The sequence below is a fragment of the Theropithecus gelada genome, chromosome 16, assembly GCF_003255815.1.
Source record: "Theropithecus gelada isolate Dixy chromosome 16, Tgel_1.0, whole genome shotgun sequence".
In the NCBI taxonomy this organism is placed as follows: Eukaryota; Metazoa; Chordata; class Mammalia; order Primates; family Cercopithecidae; genus Theropithecus; species Theropithecus gelada.
The window spans coordinates 18,641,292-18,665,684 of record NC_037684.1 but is presented as its reverse complement, the minus strand read 5'-3'; the positions used below and the strand labels follow the sequence as shown (position 1 = coordinate 18,665,684).

The following is a 24,393-nucleotide window of genomic DNA, read 5'->3' as shown; positions in this document are numbered from 1 at the left end:
CCTGAATACAGCAGACTGATGGGTCTTGACTCTTTATCCAGTTTGCCAGTCTGTGTCTCTTAATTGGAGCATTTAGTCCATTTACATTTAAGGTTAAGATTGTTATGTGTGAACTTGATCCTGCCATTATGATATTAACTGGTTATTTTGCTCATTAGTTGATGCAGTTTCTTCCTAGCCTCGATGGTCTTTACATTTTGGCATGTTTTTGAGATGGCTGGTACCGGTTGTTCCTTTCCATGTTGAGTGCTTCCTTCAGGGTCTCTTGTAAGGCAGGCCTAGTGGTGACAAAATCTCTAAGCATTTGCTTATCTGTAAAGGATTTTATTTCTCCTTCACTTATGAAACTTAGTTTGGCTGGATATGAAATTCTGGGTTTAAAATTCTTTTCTTTAAGAATGTTGAATATTGGCCCCCACTCTCTTCTGGCTTGGAGAGTTTCTGCCGAGAGATCTGCTGTGAGTCTGATGGGCTTCCCTTTGTGGGTAACCCGACCTTTCTCTCTGGCTGCCCTTAAGATTTTTTCCTTCATTTCAACTTTGGTGAATCTGGCAATTATGTGTCTTGGAGTTGCTCTTCTCGAGGAGTATCTTTGTGGCGTTCTCTGTATTTCCTGGATTTGAATGTTGGCCTGCCCTACTAGGTTGGGGAAGTTCTCCTGGATGATATCCTGAAGAGTGTTTTCCAACTTGGTTCCATTTTCCCCCTCACTTTCAGGCACCCCAATCAGACGTAGATTTGGTCTTTTTACATAATCCCATACTTCTTGCAGGCTTTGTTCATTTCTTTTTCTTCTTTTTTCTTTTGGTTTCTCTTCTCGCTTCATTTCATTCATTTGATCCTCAATTGCTGATACTCTTTCTTCCAGTTGATCGAGTCGGTTACTGAAGCTTGTGCATTTGTCACGTATTTCTCGTGTCATGGTTTTCATCTCTTTCATTTCGTTTATGACCTTCTCTGCATTAATTAGTCTAGCCGTCAATTCTTCCACTTTTTTTTCAAGATTTTTAGTTTCTTTGCGCTGGGTACGTAATTCCTCCTTTAGCTCTGAGAAATTTGATGGACTGAAGCCTTCTTCTCTCATCTCGTCAAAGTCATTCTCCGTCCAGCTTTGATCCGTTGCTGGCGATGAGCTGCGCTCCTTTGCCGGGGGAGATGCGCTCTTGTTTTTTGAATTTCCAGCTTTTCTGCCCTGCTTTTTCCCCATCTTTGTGGTTTTATCTGCCTCTGGTCTTTGATGATGGTGATGTACTGATGGGGTTTTGGTGTAGGTGTCCTTCCTGTTTGATAGTTTTCCTTCTAACAGTCAGGACCCTCAGCTGTAGGTCTGTTGGAGATTGCTTGAGGTCCACTCCAGACCCTGTTTGCCTGGGTAACAGCAGCAGAGGCTGCAGAAGATAGAATATTTCTGAACAGCAAGTGTACCTGTCTGATTCTTGCTTTGGAAGCTTCCTCTCAGGGGTGTACTCCACCCTGTGAGGTGTGGGGTGTCAGACTGCCCCTAGTGGGGGATGTCTCCCAGTTAGGCTACTCAGGGGTCAGGGACCCGCTTGAGCAGGGAGTCTGTCCCTTCTCAGATCTCAACCTCCGTGTTGGGAGATCCACTGCTCTCTTCAAAGCTGTCAGACAGAGTCGTTTGCGTCTGCAGAGGTGTCTGCTGCTTTGTTATTGTTTTCTGTGCCCTGCCCCCAGAGGTGGAGTCTACAGAGACAGGCAGGTTTCCTTGAGCTGCTGTGAGCTCCACCCAGTTCGAGCTTCCCAGCAGCTTTGTTTACCTACTTAAGCCTCAGCAATGGCGGGCGCCCCTCCCCCAGCCTAGCTGCTGCCTTGCCGGTAGATCACAGACTGCTGTGCTAGCAATGAGGGAGGCTCCGTGGGTGTGGGACCCTCCCGGCCAGGTGTGGGATATGATCTCCTGGTGTGCCTGTTTGCTCAAAGCGCAGTATTGGGGTGGGAGTTACCCGATTCTCCAGGTGTTGTGTGTCTCAGTTCCCCTGGCTAGGAAAAGGGATTCCCTTCCCCCTTGCGCTTCTCAGGTGAGGCAATGCCTCGCCCTGCTTCAGCTCTCGCTGGTCGGGCTGCAGCAGCTGACCAGTACGGATCGTCCGGCACTCCCCAGTGAGATGAACCCAGTACCTCAGTTGAAAATGCCGAAATCACCGGTCTTCTGTGTCGCTGGCGCTGGGAGTTGAAGACTGGAGCTGCTCCTATTCGGCCATCTTGCTCCGCCCCCTCAAATCACAAAATCCGGTTGATTTCTTTTGTTTGTTTCCAGTGATTAAAATCATTGGATATATAAATATATATATATATTTAAAAGAAACCTGTTATTATACAATTCTTTTAAATGTTACCAGTAGAATCTGTATACTACAGTATTTTATACCCATAGCCATCTATTTCAAAGAAAATTCATGCATTATCCTTTTATTCTCAAAACTTTTTCTTTCGTTTTCTCTGTTAGCTCTTATTTCTGTTCCGTATAGACCTGGAATCTCATCCTGATAACACATAATTGTATGCTTGGGAAATGATCACCCTGTCATTTTGCTGCAAAAAAAAACTTTAAATGAATTAAAATGATTTGTTTTATTTTCCTGTGTTTATAAGGCTTTACAAATTAAAATTTTCTCCTGTATTGAATTATAATTATACTTATTATTGGTACATAATTAATCAATAAAATTAGAAATATGACATAACTTTTGATCAATTTTTATGAACATAATATTAAAAATATAAATCTATATTTTAATGGGATGAAATAATTATTTTCATGCCAGCTCTATCCCTTATGAAATTACCATATTTACCTGGGAATTTCTGAACTCTATTCTGGTGGTTTCTTGGCTCCATTAGTCTTAATATCTGATAAGATGTTCTCCTATCTTGTTTATCTTATTTACTTACTTTTAATTGACAAATAATACTTTTATATGTTTATTATGTACAACATATGTATACATTGTGGAATGGCTCAATTGAGCTAATTAACATATGCTTTACCTCAAATAATTTATCTTTTTTTATAGTGAGAACACTTAAAATCTACTCTAGCAATTTTCAAAATGCAATACATCGTTATTAACTATAGTCACCGTGTTGTACAATATATCTCTTGAAGTTTTTTCTGCTGTCTTACGGAAATGTTATGTCCTTTGACATCACTCCAAACTGCCTCCCAGACCCCCTGCCATTCTTTTAAAATATCGCTTTGGCTAATCTTCAGTCTTATCTTGTCCATATGAGTTCCATGAAAAATCTTGCTCTATTGAATTTATACGTTATTTTGGGAAGAATCAACATCTTTATAAATTTAAGTTTCTGTGAACATGTTATGGCTCTCATGTATTTATATCTGCTTTGATGTCAATATATTTTACATATTTTTAAATTAATTATATTTTAATAATCTAGTTACCTTACACTTTTTGTTGCCATTAAAATTAATGGTACATTTTTAAAATTTGTTCATTTTAAATTTATTTGGTTATATATAAAATAAAATTAATTTTTATATATTTACCTTATATCTTACAACCTTGTTATACCCATTTTCTTTTTATTTTCCAGGAAGTGTTCAACATTTTTTGTTCTAATGATCCCCTTTCTGAATTGCTAATAGTCTTATTAACTTAGATATTTCTTTATTTTTGTTTCTGTTTTCAGTGATACTTTTAAATAAATAATACAGTCAGTCAGGTTCTTTGAATGCTGCTAGAAACCCTAAATTCAAGCGGGAGAATAGATGGGTTACATGTTTTTAATAACTTTTAGTTCAAGTTTAAAAACAAAAATTGCACATTTATTTCTTGGACATATTTAGAGCTCTACTGTTTTCAGGTGATACCCTTTATTGACAGGAAGTTTGAATACTGTTTATTATTAATTACATAATTTCAAATTCCAGAAACACAGAGTATGTAAGTGTATGATTAATTTATTGAACAAATAAATCTGACCACTCATTTAAAAAATGATGCATGTCACTTTTTTTAATGTTTCAAATCACTTTGTTCTCTTTTGTAAGCAGTCTCTTTTGCTGCTAAGCATGTTGCCCATTGCAGTCACCCAAAGATCTGGTTGTTCTATAACCCTCAGGAGAGTACCCAGTTCTCCCAGCATGAAGCACTGATTTATCAGAACTAATTTTGTAGCATTTATTCGAAGAGAACTAAAGCTGTATTCAAGTAGCAGAGTTTTCATTCTGCTGATTCAGGTGTTGTGTATTTATCTACCTAATGTTGATGGCAGGGAGCATTGTTTTATACTGCCAAACAGTTCTCAGAGCTGCCATGCTCATTTTTTATGTGGAAGGCAAAGATAGTTGGGTAATTTACAACATGCCAATGAAGTGGGCAATTCAGAGTATTTTGTGTGAGCAAGCAAATCTTTTTTAGCAGCTGCAAATGGATTGTCATGCTCCAAGTTAGCAATTTATTTCCTCCTTACCAATTAATTATAGGGCAGATAAGAATGTTTTTATAGTTTGGAAGTTGTTGGGATTAAAAAAAAAAAGAATGTGTTAACCTGTGATACTTTGACAGAAAAGCAAAGTGCTAATGGCAATTGTGCAAGAGTCAGTAATTCCAGACATGTCAATAATTCCGATATGTCAATGATTTCCAATTCGTGGCTTCAGATCAAAATGTTGTGTAATAGAATTGTATTAATTTTGTATTGTATTTTTTCACTTGAGTCCACAATAAGAAAATGTACTTTTTCACCATACTTACATATATAACTGAAGCAAAAGCCTGTCAAAGCATTAGTTACCTTTTCTATGTACATTGCATTCTTATTTAATATTCACTTGTATTTCATTAAAACTTTGGTTTCACGTTCACTAATGGGTAATGTAACCGTTCGAAGAAACATTATACAAATCACAATTACTGTCATGTGGCTCACCAAAAACAAATACAAAATTACTGATTGTTTTGCAGTGTAATTCCCTACTTTTTTGAGTTCAAAAGCAGCTTAGTCCCCCATCTGAAGTATGTCAATCAGTCTGTAGTTATAGATGCCAACTGTCTATGAGGGTGGGAAATTCCACTATGGTTACTCCCCAGCCATCTCAGTTTCACAAACAACAGGGCTGGGTCATTCTGTTAGGCATACATGTCTTTCACTCATATGTTGTCTTTTTTTTGGCTGATAAAGATGGCTTGTCTTTCTTAATTTATTTTTGAAAACATTGTTACTGAAATCTAATATACACAAAATAAAGTACAAAAATGTGAAGTGTACAATTTGATGAATTTTTATTATGTATCTCAAGTGGAATCACCACTCAAAAGGCTCCCTCAGGCCACCTTCCCAGTCAACCACCACTTTCCCACCTTTACATTGGAACCAATATTTTGACTTATAACAACATAGATTATTTTTGCCTTTTATTGAACTTCATAATAAATAGAATTATAGAATTTGTACTCTTTTGTAACTTGCTGCTTTTGCTCATTATTTTGTCTGACTCATAAAATCTCTTGAGATGCTATCTTTTAAGTAGGAATTGCTGAGTCAGTTTAAAATCAGTCCTACTTTTGTTTGTTTGACAACTTTTGGGTTTGGAAGAATATGACATTTAGAACCAAAAATATAATTATCTTACTGTGAGTCTAATCATCATTGCTACATTACAAAATTCACACAGTGCTACACCTGCTGCTGGCACAAGGTTATATGCAGAAAGGGCAAGGCTGGAGCCCACATTTAGCAGTACTCTAAACTTAGCAATAGCAGAATATAGTCCATCATAGTATGATTTTACCAGACTAATCAAGTACTGTATCATGAATGGATTATCTTAAAATTATAGACAGAACACTAAATTCCCTAAAATAGATTTTCACAGTTTGGGCTCTTGTTAAGTCAATTTAGTGTTCTGCGACTACCCTTAAACAAGTGAAATAAAACAAAATGAAAAATATCAAAGTGAACTGTATGTGATAAAACTGAGTAATGTTTCACTTGTACTGGATCATAATATGTACATATTTCTCACCGTGTATAGCAGTAAATACTTTATAGCCACTTCCCTAACAAAAACACAAAATATATATTGAACAACTGCAGTGTGCATGTTTTGTTATGTTCACATGTTATTAAGATAGATAAAACTTGGCCTACATATTTTAAGGAAAAGTCATGTGCCCAAATAATTATAGTAAGAAAAGCTGCATTGTGTGGCAAGGCTGTAAGAGTAATAAAGCTTAGAACATTGAGAAAAGATTCATAGCAGTTGGCATTTGAGTAAATTTTGAGGGATAAGTAGGATTTTATGTGCTCAAGAGGTGATTAGGGAGTGATAAAAGTATTAGCATAAACAGAAAAATTAGAATGTAATGCACACAGAGAGTAGTCTACTTAAGAAAAAAAGATAATTGGGTTCATTCAGGTGACAGAAGTTATGCCTCAAAGGGTAAATGTTAAATTTAGAAGTCTGTACTTTACTCAGTAGTCAGTGAGGAGCCATTAAGGAAAACAGTTAAATGACAAAAGTGATATTTTAGAAAGAGGAATATTATGTGTGGTTATCTAGGAAGGGAATGAAAGTGGTGGTAGGTAGTCTAGACAGAGGACTGTAGAAATAATCCAAATAAAGATAATAAAAAACTATAGTGAAGGTTTGGAGAATAGAAAGGAAAGATGGGATAGATCTAGATTACTTACCGAAAACAACAACTGCAACAAATATATCATCAGTAGGACTTGCTGACCCTTTGGACATGAGAACTAAGGAAGAGGAATGAATGAAAAAAAAAAAAAAAACTCCAAAGTTTTGGCTAGGATAACTAAGAATATGATGGTACAGGAAACATTAATAGAAGTAGGGAAATAAGGAGAAAGCCTTTTTCAAAGTACAGACGGTGACAGGTTGTGTTTTAGAGAGATTTAAGAAGCTGGCAAGTACAAATAACCAAAGGCCACTGGAAATTAGGAAGTAGACACTGGGAAGGAATTTGGGGATATTTTGGAGAGTGATAGTTGAAGCATAATAGTGAATGTGCTCACTCAGAACTTGTAGGGAAAAAGGAGAAAAGGGACAAACTTTGGGGAACCTCCCAAACCCCCTTTCTCCATTTAAGGAGTAGACATGAAAGTAACTCATTGGGAATAGCCTAAATGTGCAGAAGGCTGGGTGAGATATTAGGATATCACAATCTAAAGAAGATAAAATTTCAAGGAAAAAAGCCTTCAATACTGTTATATATAACAAAGAAGAAAGTTGGTTGGGGTCATTTTCTTTGTCACATGGCAGTTTTATTGGTGAAATTGGAAGTAATCATTTTAGAAATATGGGAATGAGAGGAAAGATGTATAAGCCAGATTATAAGAAGTGAAAGGAATGAGCAGGGAAATGGAAGGAGAAAAGAAGATACCCAGAAATTTTTAGGTGAATAGGATAGTAAAGTCACACACACTTTTATAAGGAAAGGAGGTAATTGAATAGGTCTCTAATGGAAGGCCTTATCAATAAAATTAGACTGACACTGAAGTTAACTGTTTTGTAACTGTTTCTGTTTAAAATGAATTGAGATTAGGGAATATGGACAACAGAATAGCAGTTATCCAGAATTGATACAAGTCAAGTAATTTAAAATATGATGGAGCAGCAACAGTAAAAGTGAAGTCAGACCTAATCAGCACAGTCCAATGACCTATAGTATATATTTCTTGACATCTCCAGAAGGAGATTCTAGAAAGCAGAGTAGAAATGATTTACAATGTTATTTACCAGCTGTTGCAAAGTTCAAGGGATCCAAGGATCACAAATGATATTGTGAGAACCAGACAGAAAACAGATGTGGAAGGTTAAGGAATATAAATTTCAGTAGTTAGTGATAGATTTTGAAAACAGGCATCTGTCTGGAATTGTTGCTGTTAAATAACAACAATTCATTTGCTGCTTCCTTAGCTGAAGTATATTTGAATGGAACTGTATAAAAGAAGTCATTGAACACAAAGGGGCTTTTCAAAGAATTCACAAGGAACATTCATGGCCAATTCTCTGACTGCAAGTTTTTGCTGCACAGTCCAAAATAGCAGTGGGATCATAAAACATTTTTTTAATTCATAGTTTGTTCTATGACTATTTAGGCTTTGCCTCTCGAAATAGTACCATGGATTCTTTTATGCATGATTTACCTCCATGATGTTAAGTTCAAAAGTTTATTATCACATCCCTAAAATCCCAATCTATAATTTCTCTTAATAAATTATTTTAGCTCTGGTATCTAAAATGTTAGACTTTTTTTTTTTTTTAAAGACATGGTCTCACCCTGTCATCAGGCTGGAGTGCAGTGGTGCAATCTCAGCTCACTGCAGCCTTGACCTCCCGCCCACCTCAGTTTCCTGAATAGCTGGAACTACAGGAGTGCCCCGCCATGTCTGGCTAATTTTGTTTACTTTTTGTAGAGACAAGGTCTCATTATGTTGCCCAGGCTGATCTCAACCTCCTGGACTCAAGCAGTCCTCCAGCCTCAGCCTCCCAGTGTGCTGGGATTACAGACCTGGGTCACTGCACCCAGCCTTATTTAAACTTTTGAATCCTCCTTATTTCACTTCTTAGAATGAAAAAATGGAATAGGCCATATGAATTCTGAGTAGCAACACTGAGTTTCCCAGATTGTGTTTTGTATACTTTAGTTCCATGAGCTAATATAAAAATAAATAAATGAAGGCAACAGGGTGAAGAGGTTAGGGGTTTGTAGTATGGTGAAATTACTGAGGAAACATGACAAGTTATTATACTTTTTGTTTTTTGGCAATTCAAATGCTCATTGGCATATTAAGGCTGTTGGACGCCATGCAGGAAGTAAGATTAATTTTTTCTAAATCATTGACAACTACCACCATCACTACCACTCAATTTTGCTTTTATACAAAGCCTGTTAATATCCTTTGGAACACACTCTGGGAAATATTATTACATTTTAAAATGTGTTCAAAATTATTCTAACAATTAGGAATGAATTCTTCTGAGTGTGTGTGTTGAGTACTTCTGAGAGAGCAGAGTAACAGAACCATGAAGAATGTAGATCATATAAATTATTGGCAATGTCCATAGATACCCAAAAGCTAATGTGACAGACCAAAAAGAACCAGTGATGTTCAGGGAAATAAATTCTCCCCAAATAGGAAGAATAACTCCTACTTTTGTTATTCTAGAGTTTGGAAAGCAAATATGAGTTTATTACATCTATTCCACCATGTTTTTTGTTGAATCTTTAGTAAAAATCAGAGACTATGATTTGTGGGACTCTTGGAATGGCCATTTGTTAGCTGTGAAACCTTAGGCAAGTTATTAACATTTCTGAGCTTGTTTCTTCATCTGTAAAATGGAGACAAGGTGATTGATATTGAATATATACAGTCCTTAGTAATACATCTGCACATATAAGTTTCCAGTAAGTGATTGATATTATTAATTATTATTATTTTTTTTTCTACTCCACATTTGCTTCACCTAGCTAAAGGGCCCTGCTTTAAGCCCATGCTTACATAACAACCGCTTTCTCCACTTAATCCTTTAAATTCTATTTTCTTTAGTTGTTATAGCTTCCACATAGGAGACGGCTGTAAACTTGGATTTTTATCTCTGATTAGACTGTCGTTGTTTTTTACATTATAATTGATGGTCAAAGACATCATGCTAGATATAAGAGAACTGGTCATCTCTGCTATTTTTTGTTGTTGTTATTCACTTGTGCATAAATTATTAATATTATCTTCAATCTACAATTTCTGTGCAGGAATCTTTTTAAGCCACTTGTCTGTTGCATTACATTTCACTTAGTTAAAACCAGATACATAATTGATAAATATACTTTACTAGGCTCATGTAAACCATCTGATTTATAATGTACAGCATTTTGTTAGCCTTAAATACCATGCTATTAGAATGAATATATTTAGGGAATAGTTTATGTTGGTAATTCCTGACGTCTTTTTGACATTATAAACACAGTCTTCGAATTTGGAATTTTAAGGAAAATTATATTGTTAAAATAATGATAAAGGTGACAAGAAAATCAAAATTCTATTATAAATAACAACAATGTAAAGTTAAGCCTAAATGAGTGAAATTGCTTTAATACTTTAATATTCCCTTTTATCTAATCAAATGACTCCAACGTAAGAAACTGAATTTTGTTATTAGAATACAAAAGCCTAAGACTAGTCAAAAAGGATTTTTATGTTACCTCTCATAATTAGCATCTAATGCACAACTTTTCTCTTATATTTTAATGTTGACAGCTTCTTCCTTGTGATTCTTTAGAAGCTGATGAAATGGAAAGGCTCAAGCGTGAAAGAGATGATGCCTTTAAAGAAGTAAATACACTTAAGGTAACCTCTAATTTAGTTTCCTTATGTTTTCTTCAGAAAAAAAAGAAAAAGAAAAATATCCTATATTGGATTCTGAAGTATTGGGGCTTAAGTTTATTTTTAATGGAAAAATATTAATATCAAATAGTAAAAATCAGATTCTTTATTCAGTTAGCCTTTAGAGAATTAATTTTTTGGTCTACATACTTATATTTCACATTATCTGTACAACATTTAGTGTGAACAATGGTTTTTGCTCATGTCTTCTGTTCAGGTTCTTTCTTACCCTTTTTATTCTCTCTCATTGGTGGCCAGGGCAGAATTAGATGAAGAGCCAATAAAGCAAGTCGTGGCAGTTTTGGATCCTGTGAGTTCTTTGGGAAATACATTTTTTTTCATGTGCAGGGCTATTCTTAAGGGACATCATGTTTTGCTAACGTAACTTGGAATTAAGACAATATTATGTAAGAGAGGAAAAAACACACATATCCCAAATATACTGTAACATTTTACTTCTTTTTTGTTTGTTTGTTTGGTTGGTTTTTTGTTTTGTGTTTTTGAGACAGGGTCTCACTCTGTCGCCCAGGCTGGAGTGCAATGCTACAATCACGTCTCACTATAGCCTCAACCTCCTGGGTTCAGGTGATTCTCCCACCTCAACCTCCCAAGTAGCTGGGACAACATGTCCATGCCACCATGCTCAGCTATTTTTTTTTTTTTTTAATTTTTATTTTGTAGAGATGGTGTCTCACTGTTTTGTTCAGACTGGTCTCAAACACCTGGGCTCAAATGACCCACCTGCCTCGGCCTCTCAAAGTACTGGGATTACAGGTGTGAGCCACCATGTCTAGCCTTGATTGTCTTTATATGGTTTCATTCTGTTTTTAGAGGAATATTACATTTAAATTATATCCTAATTTTTACAGAAAGCTATATTTTCCAAATCTTTAGGAAAAGCAACATAACCACTTGATTTACCACTAATTCACCATAGGAACATATTTTTAAAATTATTTTATTAAATAAAGTATAGTATATTGACAATTATTTTTTATTAAATATAAAATATTTGCACCAAAAAGAAAGAAAATTTTTTTTGCTATCTTAGTTTTTATAATTCCAACCTCTAGAGGAAGCCATTGTTGCAAATATATTATTTATCTTTTCATAGATTTTTCTCTACACAGAAAATTATATTTTTAAAAAATAGGCAGGGCATGATGGCTCACACCTGTAATCGCAGTACTTTGGGAGGCTGAGGCAGGAGGATTACTTGAGCTCAGGAGTTTAATATCAGCCTGGGCAACATAGCAGGACCCCATCTCTACTATTTAAAACAGAAAAACAAAAATAAATAAATAAATATATGTATATGTGGGGACAGGGAGTATGTGAGAAATTTCTGTACTTTCCTCTCAATTTTGCTATGAATCCAAAACTGCTTCAAAAAATAATAAAGCCTTAAGAAAATTTTTTCCAGTATGTGTGTATTTTCACTTCTATGTAAGTCACTTCATCCATCCACACTTTTTTTTATAACTTGCCGTCTTTTTTTCTCTCTCTCTCTCTCTCTCTCTCTTCATAAGAATTATATCTCAGGCAGCTTTTCAGGTTAATATACACAGATATACCAAATTCTTCTCGATAACTCTCCTATAAATTAAATGGTTATTTAGCCAGTTCCCTATTGATAGACATTAGACTATTTCCAGTTTTTAAAAATAATTTCATCTTCAGCAGCTTTGTAGATGTATCTATGGGCATTTGTACAGTATATACACAGAATAAATGTCTGAAAATATAATTGCTTTATTAAAAATTATAGACACTTAAAATTTTGCATATGTTACCATATTCCCTTTGAAAAGGTTTTGCCAATTCACATTCCTTCCTAAAGTATATGAGGATTTCACTACTCTAATAGTATTTTATGTATTTATTTTCTTACCTTTGAAACCACTATCATTCCACATTTTTTAGTTTAACAATTGTTTTGCTGGAAAATAAAAATTTAGTTTTAAAAATACATTGACAATGGTTTCCTTATATTCTCTTAGAAAACTTCCCCAATGTTGGTTACCTTAATAAGATAACTTTTTATGTATTCTCTTATCTCTGCCTAAACCATTAGACTTGTGGTTTATCAGAATTTTCAGAGGCTCTCAGATCTTTTTCATTTCCTTATAGTTTATCATTGTTAAATTTAGTGATATGATATATTTGTTTTTATTTTAATATCAATAGTAATTATTAGAATGTTAATTTGAGAGTGTCTATGCCATATTAATTTAACATTTAAATAAGACTTTCCTGAGGAGTCATTCAATAAATTAGGATTTGCCTTTAAAGTTCATGAAATGTAATTGAGTATACCCTAATATGACAAAACCTAAACTCCCAGATAAGCTGGCAACCAGCTAGCTCAGTTGGTTAGAATATGGTGCAAAAATTCCAGATAAAGCAAATTTTACATGTTATAATTACTTTTACCTCAAAACCTATCTATTAGCTGGCCAGTTAAAGAAGCCATGTAAAGTAGTGTACAAAGCAGTAAATATTTTGTTAAAGGTAATGTTTTTGTTTTCAGTTTTTTTACTTGTATTATACATTCATATAAAAGCAGAGGTTGTTAAATGAAGTTCATAAAGCATTTAGATGGTGTCTCATCACTTTCCATTATCCTGTGACATCTCTATTCTTCATGTCTAATATGAGTACAAATAAAAATGAAACCAAGATAATTTTATGTCAGTAGCTAATTTTTATCTTGCAAGAATAATTTTTAAAAGTGTTGTAGGCTTTATTTAAGGAAGCCTTTCTGCAGAATTCACATTGCTACTGCTTTGCAAAGGTGAATGGAAAATAGATATATTTTCCATTTACAGATACAAAAAAAACTAGGGCACCAAGAGTGAAGGTGACTTGCCAGAACATAAAATCACAGGAGCCAGCAGTCTCTTGGCTCCTGTGGCATATTCATTAGATTGCTATATTACATTCATTTTCATATACCTTCATTTCACCTCTTAGACAAGAATAAGCTGAAATATACCAGAAAGGATATTGCCTCTTATAAACATTGCAATATTGCCATGAATCTTTACCACTCAATTTAATGTTCAAGCAATTCCTCTGTTCAGGTTTGTATTTAATGGCTCTTAAATTACTCTTAGTATTTCTGATTTGACCAATAAAATGTGGATTTATTTAAGATACAATTAACAAAATTGGACATTGTAGGGTATATACTTCACTTAATTTCAAATCCAAAGGTATTTTATTTGTATGCATAATGTTAATCTTAATAACTATTATTTTATATTTTGGTTACATTAGTGTTATCTGTCTTTTCATGGATAATCTGCCAAGAATAAGCTAAAATTAAATTAGGAAATTAAGAGATGAGCCAGTCTCATCATATGCCCTCTTTAGTATGGTCGAAGACCTTTAATTCTAATTTGTAATAATAATGCTCTTCAATTTGGTATCTCTTTGGCAATGATAGCTTAACCAAAATCCAGTTAATATTTACACATTTGTACTCTTAACTGGCTTCCGTTTGAGCTTACATTTTGAGATTATGCAAAATTAAGGTAATAAAAAGTATATTTACATCACAATTTACTGTAAATAACTAATTACTTTTAAGTGCCCCATGTAAAGCTGGAAAAATGACTAGAAGCAACATTTTCAGATTGTAGCAATTTGATATTTGGGGAATATAAGCTTTGAAACAAGGAACTAATAAGTCATACTTGTTGATAGTTTCATAGCAAGTTGTTAATTTGGTGGTTTTTTAAATATAGGAAAAATTATTGGAATCAGATAGGCAAAGGAAACAATTGACAGAAGAGCTCCAGAATGTGAAGCAAGTAAGTATATGTATTGTGTATATGTGTGCTCATGTGTCACGTGTGTGTGTGTGTGTGTGTGTGAACATATGAGGTATAATAATAAAGCAGTGGTTCTTTATAATATTGCAGAGCTTCCTGATACATATTATATAATACAAAATAGCATAGATCTTAAAAGCAATCACTTTTGGAGGCTTTACCTATGCTAAAGTCTTGCTACTATTGCTCAAAACAATGTTAAAATCTCTTTGAAATTGCTTTGAAAGAAAGATATCCATAGACCAAAATAACCAATCTCCTAACTTTTCCATTATGTTTTCTTTTCTTTCATTTCCCCTTTTTTCTTTCTCTTTTTTCTTTTGTTACTCATACTTCATTTTACTAAAGAACAAAAAAGCCATCAAGGCAGAGCATTTTTTACATTTGTTTGTTAATAATAAAAAGTAAATATTTATTTTCACTTTGCATTATTCTTCAAAGAATTTGAGGTAGCTTACTATAAAACAAATATATGACATTATCATAAAATGAAAACCCAAATGACAAATAAAATATAAATAAGAGAACTTTGTTAGAGATCAACAGTGACCACCTGATTTTGAATCTCCCTCACACAGTCCCCCTAGAAAACATAAAATCAACAAAGAAAGCAAATAGAACCATGCAGGACCCATATTTTGAATATGACTATGTGACATAAAACACCACAGCCTTTAAAGTATGTATAAATAAAGTAAGAAAAAGAATAATTCCAACAAAACTCCTGCAGCTTGCCTGTACTGAAACCTGGATTACAGAGAACAGAGGAGGCAAGGCTTGAAAAATTCTGAAATAAAGAATAGAGAGAAACCATGAATGAGATGAAGAACAAACAAAATCAACCCCAGAAAGAGAAAATGTAACAATAAGTGCCAAAATACTGGACATAGGTCAGGACTTGGTGATTCTTATCACTAGCTACAAAAAAGAGACTTCAAGGTATGAATGCAATCAGAAGTGGCAGCCTTGAAGAATCATTGTTTCTGAGGAAGAACCAGATAAATAGAGAATGGATAGAATTCCTTGGAGACTAGGCAATGATGGGAAAGAAGGAAATAAGAAGGAAAAATTAAGGATCTTATAGAAATGAAAGCGGAACACAACTTACTAATCCACCCACCCTACCCTATGACCATCAAAACAAGATCCATTAAATAAACTGCACAGAAGAGAGTGCTCTTGAACTAAGAACTTTTTCTGTGAAATAAAAAAGAATAGAACAAAAATTCTATCTCCATCATTATAAAATAACTGAAAAAATCAGATTGATATCAATGAAAGTTTTCCTCCTGATGAAAACTTTCCAAAACAATTTAACCAAAAAGCTTAAGAAAACTGTAATGTCACACTCCATACTCAAGGGAATATCCTCAAATAAGCATTTCAGGCTAAGAAAAACACATCTCAAATCAGAAGCTTAAAAAATAATAATAATAGATATTGATACCCCCCCAAAAAAATCAGGAAAAACTGAAATGAGAGTTGATAAAACTTAGGAAAGAAGGAAGAGACAAAATCCTATCAGAAATGAAAACTAAATTACAAGTTGCCCTAGGAAGAATATAATCAAGTGAAAAAGCAATGAAAAAACAAGAAAAGCAACTAGGAAAGTGAAAGTATAATCAAGAAGTAAAAGAGTTTCTTAAAGAAATCAATCAAAATAACTGAACAGCACTGATACTTAGAACTATAATCCAAGAAAACTTTCTAAAGTTAAAACAAGACCTGAATCTAATATAGGTACTGGGGAAATCTGACCTGGAAAGATTACTCTACAATATATTCTAGTAAAATTATTAGACTTTAGAGAAAAATAAATGCACAATGCCTCCAAGTAAAAAGATTAAGTAACTTACGAAGGCAATAGAATTAGACCAGCATCAGGTTTCTCAAAACAACATGCAAAGTAAGGCAATAGTGGAACAACATTTTCAACATTAAAGGAAAGAAAGAAAGTATACAAAAATGTTGTATACAGCCAACCTGACTTTTAAAATATCAAGGCCATAGCAAACAGTTTGGGATATACAAGCACTAAGGGAATACTACACACATGTGGTATTCCTGAAGACCTTCAGATAGGATGAGTTTTATCCAACTAAAACATGCCTGAAATAACATTGAAAAATGTTTCCAAATGCTTCATATATTTTATTGTACAGGTGAGACTAAAATGAGTCAGTGCATGGATGAAAAAACTAACACGTCAACATTAAATGTGTTAACAAAAGTGAAAAGATATAAATTTTTTGATGGGAGGATAAGAAAGAAAAAAGAGGAATACAGAATACCTCGTTTTCTTATATAAGCAAAGGGTAGCAGTCAACAAATATTTAAAACTGATATCACATAAAAATTAGGTAAAAATAGAGGAGATAGTAAGCACTTAAAAAGTAATAATGGAAAGATAACCTATAGAATGAAAATACAAACCTTCATAAACACCAAAAAGAATTTTTTGGTTTTTTTTTTTTTGAGACGGAGTCTCGCTCTGTCACCCAGGCTGGAGTGCAGTGGCTGGATCTCAGCTCACTGCAAGCGCCGCCTCCCAGGTTTACGCCATTCTCCTACCTCAGCCTCCCGAGTAGCTGGGACTACAGGCGCCCTCCACCTCGCCCGGCTAGTTTTTTTTTTTTTTTTGTATTTTTTAGTAGAGACGGGGTTTCACCGTGTTAGCCAGGATGGTCTCGATCTCCTGACCTCGTGATCCACCCGTCTCGGCCTCCCAAAGTGCTGGGATTACAGACTTGAGCCACCGCGCCCGGCCCAAAAAGAATTTTTTAAGTAAAAAGGACACACAAAGAAATGCAGTAAATATACACAAGAATTTCAACATAAGACGATTTGATAGAACCGCGACAAAACATAATGATTATCTTAACATGAATAAGATCGACTCACCTATTTTTAAAAAAATTTTTTTTTAAAATGTAGTTTGCCAAAACTGACCAGAGTAAAGATAGAAAGCCTAAAAGGCCATTTTATGTAGAAGAGATAAAGTAAGTTATCAAGAAACTACTAGATAAAAGGACCCGGCAAGATGGCTTCACAGAGAAATTTAACCAAACCTTTGACAGTCTTAAAGCTATATAAATTGCTTCAGAGTGTAAAAAATGAAAGAAAATTTCCAAATTCTTTTCATGAAGCAAGTATAGCGTCAGTGTATAAACTTAATAAAAATAACACAAAAAAGAAGATACAATTAGAGGCATATGACTTGGAAAAGAAAAAATATAGCTGTCTCTTTTTGCAGATGATATAGTAGTAATCTGGAATACCCTAGAGAGTGATAAAAGTAACTCAGTAAGTTGATAAGCTAGCAAGATATAAAATTAATATGCAAAACTAAATTGCATCCATATACACAAATAATAACCAATTAGAAGTTTTAATAGTTGAAGAGAAACCAAAACTATATAGAAAAATAGGCAAAAGACCTGAACAGATAATTCATCAAAAAAGTTGTAAAAATGTCCCTTAAACAATTGAAAAGATACTCAATCTCTTTCTCTCATAATAAAAGAAATGCGAGTTAAATCTGTACTATCATCGAACTCCTAGCTTCTAAAATCATTAAATCAAACCATCTAAGAAATTATGGAATAAGACTCTGACAGACGACATCCCCCAATAAAAAATAACTCCAGAACCTAAACATTTAATAATAAGCAGCTACCAAAGGAATTGGAGATTGAACATCATCAGACAAGTTGCTACTCCCGGAAGAGAAGCAGAATATTAACATGTACCTAGAAGTAAGAAGTAAAAATTACATGAAATGGTATTCTTTTGTTTGTTTTTGTTTCTTGCTCTGTCACCCAGGCTGTAGTGCAGGGGCATGATCTCAGCTCACTGCAACCTCCACCTCCTGGGTTCAAGCGATTCTTCTGCCTCAGCCTCCCGAGCAGCTGGGATTACAGGTGCGCACCACCATGCCCAGCTAATTTTTGTATTTTTAGTAGAGACACGGTTTTGCCATGTGGGCCAGGCTGGTTTTGAACTCCTGACCTCAGGTGATCTGCCTGCCTCATCCTCTCAAATTGCTGGATTACAGATGTGAGCCACTGCACCGGGCATAAAATGATATTCTTAGAGAGGTGTCACTCCTTTCTGTATGTTTTATGAACAAGGAAAATTAAAAATATAGCTGCTTATTTTTGTAAAAGAAATCAAAGGAGGGATAAACTACACAGCAATGAAATTAATTACCTACAACATGGGTAGACATGCATGTTAAGATACAAGAAAGAGTGACACCTCTCTAAGAATACATTATCATGTAATATTTACTTTTGTGTACATGTTAATATTCTACTCATTCAAAAAATATATTAAAAATTAAGATGGAAAGGGGAAAATAAACCTAAAACTGCAAGTGTACTGCAGAAAATGAATCTAATTGTATTTCAAATGAATACCATAATTATGATAAGGAAAAAAAAAAACATAGAACCAATTCAAGTAACTAGTGAATACAGTGTTTGCGTTCAGTGTTTTGTCTGGATGGAATTGAGTTGGGAAGGAATTTCATACAAGTCCTAAACCTTTTTTTTTTTTTTGGTATGTTTTTTGTTCTGTTTTGTTGTTTTAGTGATGGAGCAAAGCAGTTCTGAAACAATTTTAGATGCTTTATAGGTCTTAGCAAATGCGTTGATTGTTATTGAGAAGCAGAATCTCAATGAAAAAGAAAAGACAAAATAGAATGAATGAAGTCAAGAAAGGACCCTGAGTTGGGTGTGGTGGTATGCATCTATAGTTCCAGCCATTTGGGAGACTGAAGTGGGAGGATGGTTTGAAGCCACAGTATGCTATTATGGTGCCTGTGGCTAGCCACTGTATTCCAGCCAGGCCAACATAGTAACACCTTGTCTCTTAAAAGGAAAAAGAAAGAAGGAAAGAACCCTGTGGGATGGGCTTGAATTGGATGTATCATTGTGAATACATCATTTCTTATATATGTATGTGCATATGAACGTGTATGTACACATCTGTATTATATATATGCGTGTGTATATATACAAATGTTCCTCAACACAATAGGGTTATGTCCTGATACATCCAATCCAAGCTGAAAATATCATAAGTAGAAAATGTGTTTAATACCCCAGTAAGTCTATTATAAAGTCAAAAAAACATTAAGTCAAACCATCGTAAGTCAGGGACCATCTGTATATGTATATTTTCCCTAGCTCTGTCAACTTAAAGGACTAAGAAACAGACACCCTAATAACAGTGAGCACATTACTATATCTAAGTGTCCAGATACCACTCCCCACTAAAAGAAACTCAGGCTACTCAGAGAAATGACTAATTTTTTGAAACAAGGAAGGGTAAGTAAAATATAAGCTTGGAATATCTTAATATGTCAGAAAATAAGGACATGTTCAAAATGACAGGGGCATATCACAAGGAACTAGCTTGAAGGGGCTTCCACTGGCCAAATATGGAAGAACTTGAGTACAAAATAATTTAGTACAGTAATGTATTGCAGACTATAGAAGAAATCGTAATTCATGGTATCATTAGTAAATTGATTAATTAATAGGGAGAAAGGAGTACTTTTGCTCATAGTAGGATGTTGAATACTGACTGGTAATTGCAGAGAAGCTGCTAGTTTTGGAAATCAGCATTTTACATCTATTTTAGTAAAGACTTGATAGGCACAAATCATTCAATGCTAAATTTAGGGGAAAATTTTGATGAAGAGCAGAATATTTACATGGTTTTAAAGTATCTCTCCACAAACTGCTTATTAATTGCAAGGGGATAAAATAGCAATTATATAGTGGAGGAATCAGAAAACACCTTGACTGGTGCTAAATGTTGATATCCCAATGAAGAACATATGGGCATTGTGTGACTCCAAATGTGACGCCCAAAAAATGACTACAACATCACCTGTGTAGTTTTCTGGCTGAGAATGTGTAACCTGAATCTAACCATGAAGAGATGTCAGGCAAGCTCAAAATGAGAGAAAGTTTTGTTTAAAAAAAAAAAAAAAAAAAGACGTGTATGACGTGTGTGTGTGTGTGTGTGTGCGCGCGTGCGTGCGTGTGTGTGTATGGGTTGTATTCTTTAGAAATGTCAATGATATTTTCTTTAAAAAAGCAAAGATAATAGAAGTTTACAGATTAAAAGATGCTAAAGAGACGTGAAAACTAAATACAGCATCTGACTCCAGACTGGATCCTGTACCGGAATGGGAAAAATGCTATAAAGGACATTATTGGGTCAGTTGACAAAATTGGAATACAGATGGTAGATTAAAGCATTGAATTGATGTTAAACTTCCTAAATTTGTTAACTGTACTGTGGTTATATAAAAGAATATCCTTATTCTTAGGAAATATGTGGTTATATAAGAGAATATCCTTATTCATAGGAAATATTGGAGTTTTTAGGGATAAAGGACCGTGATGTATATAACTTACCCTCAGATGGTTAAAAAAGTGCATGTATATTTATATATACATATGTGTATTATTTATACACATATATGTAATTGCATTATGTTTAACTTTTACATATATGAATACATATATGAGAGAGATTGAGAACATGTAAAATCTCAGCAGCAACCACTTACTATCAGTGGCTTACAAGAATATATTGTTTCTCACTCAGGAACATGTTGGCAAAAGGATGAACCTGGGGAATTAGATAAATCTGGGTAAAGGATATGAGGATATTCTTTATATTATTCTTGCAGCTCAACTGAATATTTGAAATTATTTCCAAAGTCAGGTTTTTTTAAAGTCCTCTATTTCGGGGCCAATTTTCAGACTCTCATTTTATTAAATATTTTTGTACTTTAATTGATATGACTTTTTAGTGCTTTTCATTCTGTATCTTTTATACCTCCATGAGTTTGTATGGCCAGATCTTTTTACATTTTAGTGTTTGCATCCTGAAAATGGACATTTACAAATCTTTCTAGTTAGTTTTTGTATGTAGAATAAATTAGGGGAGTTTTCTCCTAACTTTAAATTTTTCTTTTCTCCTAAAGGCTTGGAATATATAATCTTTAGAATATCAACCATGATTGATTAAATAATAATTATATTAAAGGCTGATGTAAGACGTGAATCTAAAGAAAAACAGTAGTTGTTTTTTTTTCTTTTTCTAGCAGTACCTACTTTTTCCACATGAGGCCCTCCTGTATTTATTTCTGTGAAAGGATTAGTTTCTGTTATTAAGAAAGGTCCTGTCTGCAGGTATAAGTAATCTAGGGCTAATTTGTATTAGAATTTAATAAGACAAAAAATGAATATATGAAAAAATATATAAATAAAAGAGAGAATCTTATGTGGTTTACAGTGAATTAGCCAGGCACGGTGGCTCGCGCCTGTGATCCCAGCATTTTGGAAGGCCAAGGTAGGTGAATCACTTGAGGTCAGGAGTTCAAAACCAGCCTGGCCAACATGGCGAAACCCCATCTCTACTAAAAATACAAAAAAATTAGCCGGACAGGGTAGTGCATGCCTGTCATCACAGCTACTCGGGAGGCTGAGGCACAAGATTTGCTCTAACCTGGGAGGTGGAGGTTGCAGTGAGCTGAGACTATACCACTGCACTCCAGCCTGGGTAACAGAGTGATATGCAATCTCAAAAACAAAGCAAAAACAAAAAAACAGTGAATTGGCCTAAGGATAAGTGCAGTAGATAACGGGGTTTGGAGTTACACCATTTTAGTTTATAGCCTGACCCTGCCTCTTGCTAGCTTTTGACCTTTATCAAACTACTTCACCTTTATGGGTCTTAGCTTCCTCATCTGTAAAATAGGGTTGATAATAGGATCCTTCACAATAACATTAGAAGTATTAAGATAATATACATAGATGATAATGTGTATAGCACATACCACTCAACAAATATTATTATAAATAATAGAAGCAGAAATATTAAGAGCTGGAAATGATTTGTATTAACTATTTAATAAAGAGGAGGAAAATGTAATTTTAACTGAGGGCATAAGGGGACTTTTCATAGATAAGGTGGCATGTCAGCTGACCCAGACACAGAAAGGGAGAGCATTTCAGACTGAGAAAACAGCATGAAAATCATGGCAAAAAAGGGGAAATTTGCTTGTGTTTGGGGTCAAAATAGACCTTTTCTATGCTAACTTTATTTGTTAACATATTTCTGTCGTCATGTCTGAAAAAGTGTTAATAATATCTACCTTATAATTTTTTCACAGGACTTGAGAATTTAAGAGCCTAAACCTGTCAGGAATATAATTTTGAATACTAGTTTTGACATGTATTCTTTTATCAACATCATTATCAAAGGCCCAGGAACATAAGGGAAACATGGAAAGATGAATCTGTTAGGAAATGACATTTGGGTGGGTGTGTTGGGGCCTACACATATGAACAGTTGAATACCAGCCTAAGATCTTAAAGGACTGCCATTTAAAATATTTAACAAAGAGAGAAAAGTAAACAACTGTCTCCACACATAATCTGACCCCACTCTTTCTTTCATACTCCATAACCAATTTGTTGGGCCTACTTTTTTTTTTTTTTTTTTTTTTTTTGAGACGGAGTCTTGCTCTGTCGCCCAAGCTGGAGTGCAGTGGTACGATCTCGGCTCACTGCAAGCTCCACTTCCCGGGTTGACGCCATTCTCCTGCCTCAGCCTCCCGAGTAGTTGGGACTACAGGCACCCGCCACCACGCCTGGCTAATTTTTTTGTATTTTTAGTAGAGACGGGGTTTCACCGTGTTAGCCAGGATGGTCTCGATCTCCTGACCTCGTGATCCACCCGCCTCGGCCTCCCAAAGTGCTGGGATTACAGGCATGAGCCACTGCACCCGGCCAGTTGGGCCTACTTTTTGGAAATCACAGAATTTTGCCACTTTTCACCACTTCCATCAGTGGTCTAAGCCGCCATCAAGTCCCGCCCGTATTACTATTACAGCTTCCTACCAGATCAGCCTATTTTTACACTGCTTCACTCCCATACTGTGTAGTCTGAACAAAGCAGCCAGAAATATTGTTTTAAAACTGCATGTAGAATTCTCCAGGACTTTCTGTCTCAGTCAAAGTAAGCTGGAAATGCTGCAAGTAGAAACCTCCAAGTAATTGTTAAAGCCTATGAGGGCCTACATGACCTGCTGTCCTTTCCCCACCCTAACACTCCTTTTAAAGTACCTCAGCTCTTTCCACACTTCTCCCCTCCACCCCTCTACTCATTCTCCAGCTCATCTGGTCTCTTTGCACCATCATTCCTCTAACCCTTACTGTGTGTGGAAGAGTTTCTTTTAGTATAACTGATTACTATCTTACATCTTAAATAATTTACTTACGTTTTGCTCTTTATCTATGTCCCCCATCTGAAGGGTAAGCTTCATGAAGACAGCTATCTTGGATTTGTTCTCTGATTTATCTTACAATAATAGCTGTTATTAGGTACTCAAACATTTGGTGAATGGATGAAGGGATAAATGAAGAGTATACTTTAAGGTTAAACTGACAGCAAGTTGGGAAGTAACCAAAGATCAGATAAAAGGCTGTCGTAATAGTCTAGAACAGCAATGTCCCTTAGAAATATAATGAAAACCATGATATATTGCTATATTTTCTAACAGCCACATTTTTTTTAAAAAGTAAAAAGAAACAGGTAACATTAATTTTAATATGTTTTATTTAGTTGGATTTATCTAAAATATTACTTTAGCATGCAATAATTTAAAATTCATTATGAGATATTTTTACCTTTTTTTATACTATATCTTTGAAATCTAGTGTTTTTTAAATTTAGAGCACATCTTAATTTTTACAGTGAATTTTCAATGGAAATATTGGATCTGTGTTTAGATTTAATAAAATTTACAGTTGAAAAAGTGAATTCACATACTCAAATTGTTCCAAACTTATTTTAAAAGTTTCTGATAACTGAACTGAACACCAAAAATCTTTTTCTCTTTAATATTTATATCCACACTAACAAAACTATTTTATTTTTTAAGAGGAATTTGTTTTTAAGCAAGATCTTTTTAAAGCTACATCTGTTAAGTATCTTCACTAATTCTTGTCAGCTCAGTATTATTAGCATAAAATTCAAGCCTGGGAGATGGAGGCTGCAGTGGGCCGTGATCATGCCGCTGCACTCCAGCCTGGGCAACAGAGGAAGAACGTGTCGCAAAAACAAACAAAAAAACTGGCCA

At 34.6% G+C, this 24,393-nt stretch overlaps 1 protein-coding gene across 2 annotated transcripts in view; it reads left to right on the top strand.

Moving 5' to 3' along the window:
• STXBP4 (syntaxin binding protein 4) overlaps positions 1–24,393 on the top strand; it is a 197,888-nt gene that overhangs the window by 70,971 nt on the left and 102,524 nt on the right. The window contains exons 11-12 of one of the 2 annotated variants that reach the window (XM_025361493.1): positions 10,264–10,353; positions 14,139–14,204. In XM_025361493.1, coding sequence (XP_025217278.1) covers positions 10,264–10,353; positions 14,139–14,204 — 156 coding nt within the window. The remainder of the gene's footprint in view (positions 1–10,263; positions 10,354–14,138; positions 14,205–24,393) is intronic. The other variant, XM_025361495.1, reaches the window with a different exon arrangement.